The 2,133-nt window shown below is 34.0% G+C and overlaps 1 protein-coding gene across 1 annotated transcript in view; it reads right to left on the reverse strand.

The window, feature by feature from the left end:
- Positions 1–608: 608 nt before the first annotated feature.
- The window catches only part of LOC106875480 (mucin-2), a 20,653-nt gene continuing 19,128 nt past the window's right edge, over positions 609–2,133 (reverse strand). The window contains exon 6 of the mRNA XM_052968049.1: positions 609–2,133. Coding sequence (XP_052824009.1) covers positions 1,319–2,133 — 815 coding nt within the window. The 3' untranslated portion in view covers positions 609–1,318.

The raw sequence follows: 2,133 nt of genomic DNA on the forward strand, positions 1-2,133 counted from the left end.
TTTCCCTCCCAACACACATTTTCACTGTGACTTCGTAAAAACCTCTCACTATAGTTTGGCTACATTTAGTCTCTCTGACTGTTACTCACACCCACTTCATTTGTTTTAGTTTTTTTTCTACCACCATGATTGACTGAACACAAGTTGCATTTATATTATGTGAGATAATTCACCTCTGCTTTAATAAAACAAGTTACTCTAATTTACCTGTTCTTTGTCTATTCTTTCTCTTCCTTTTCCCTTTTTCCTCTCTTATTGATTTTCTCTTTACTTCTTTCTATCTTTCTTTTCTATTTCCTTTTTTTATCTCCTTTATTTAGATGTCTGCTTAGTCTCTTTCTCTTCTTCTTCTCTCTTGTATTTAGGATACATCCTTTTCATCCTTTTATTTTCTCTATTTACCTCTGAAAATAATTATGAAATGCCTTGCCTTCCATCCAACTTAAGACATAGTTATCTGTAACTTGATGTAATAAAGTGCTCCCTGAAGATGGTTAAGTATCTGAATGCTTTTGAAAAGTCTATCCCAGGGTACATACAATTACACATAAACAATATATATCAATATACATGCAAAAAATACTTGCAGAAGTCAGTTTTGTTACAATGGACAAGTCTTCTCAAGATCCTCATATTACCAGTTTAATTCAATAATCAAATCATACATATCTCTACAGATTTATCATCCCACAAAATGTGCAAAAATGAAGACTTTTCATTTACAAACGCATCAAGCAAGAAACTGAGAAAGTCTCTTGACTTGGAAGCTGAAAAGAAATAATTAGCTAACATAGAAGCTGGTTGAGATGGAGTAAATGCAGTCATGTATAGTCTGCAGTTTTCCCACTCAATCTTTCTTATTCTTAATGGCAAAGAAAAATATCATGAAAGCAGTAAAAGTTTTTGTGGCCATGTGGTTAGCCATATATATTAACGAAATAAAATGCAAAAATTCAATAAAAAGATAAAATCTGTTACAGTATCTATTGGTAATGCATACAAAATAACCAGTAAGAGGGTCAAATATATATAGGTCAAATATGTCCATATAAACTTACAACTGGTTAATCAGAATAAAACTCAGTCATGTCAGGGAGTACCTACTATATGTGTATGTGTTGTGTGTGTGTGTGGATGTGCCATATGTGTGTGTGGATGTGCACATATGTGTGAGTGTGCATGTGTTACATAAATGGAGATTATGTGAAATTTTAGATATAGTCTGCATAGCAGAGTACAACAGTAGGTCAGTATTATATTAGCATTACAACTACTTCAATTTATGAGAAATAGTCCCAGGTTTTACTTAATTAACAATTCAGTTCATGGAATCAAAAGATAATACAGGGGTTTTATCATCTAACAACTTTGAAAGTTTCTTTGATCTTCGTATGCTCCATACAATCACGAATGCAATTGTTAAAATACTTGCAGTACCAAAAATGGATGCAAGGATAAGTGTTCTTTTCTTGTGAAGATTGCTTTTCAGTTTTTCAAATTTGTTACTGCTACTCTCAGTGGTAGAATAAGATATGATATTATCCCTTCCTGAGGTGTAAACGGTAAAACCTTTGCTTGGTTTGGTAACTTTATTTCCTACAGGTGTTGTCTCAGTTTTTTTGTGTCCATTTGTGTTATGATGAAGTAAAGTTGTTGGTAGTATATTGTTAGTTGTAGATGCTATAGATGTTTTGTGTGTAGGAGTATTGGTATTAAACATCTTTGTACTGTTCTTTATAATGTCCAATATGGAAACTGTTGAAATATCTTTACCAGGATACAAAGTTGTAAATAATTTTGAAATGCTTTTGTTTGAATGATTTTCCATTGTTGTACTCATTATTGAGCTTGGGAGATTTGTACCGTTCGTTGATGTCCTTGGTGAAAGGGTTGTTTTGATGGTTGTTGTTGTTAGTTCTGATTCAGTAGTGGTTGGTAATGCTGCAGTTGTAGCTGTTGATTGTGTGGTTGTAGTTGGTGGTGGGGTTGTAGTTATTGGTAGAGTGGTGGTAGTTGGTGCTTGTGTGGTTGTGGTTGGTGGTGTGGTTGTAGTTGGTGGTGGGGTTGTAGTTATTGGTAGAGTGGTGGTAGTTGGTGCTTGTGTGGTTGTGGTTGGTGGTGTGGTTGTAGTTA

This window comes from Octopus bimaculoides, chromosome 5 (genome assembly GCF_001194135.2).
Source record: "Octopus bimaculoides isolate UCB-OBI-ISO-001 chromosome 5, ASM119413v2, whole genome shotgun sequence".
NCBI classification, from domain to species: domain Eukaryota; kingdom Metazoa; phylum Mollusca; class Cephalopoda; order Octopoda; family Octopodidae; genus Octopus; species Octopus bimaculoides.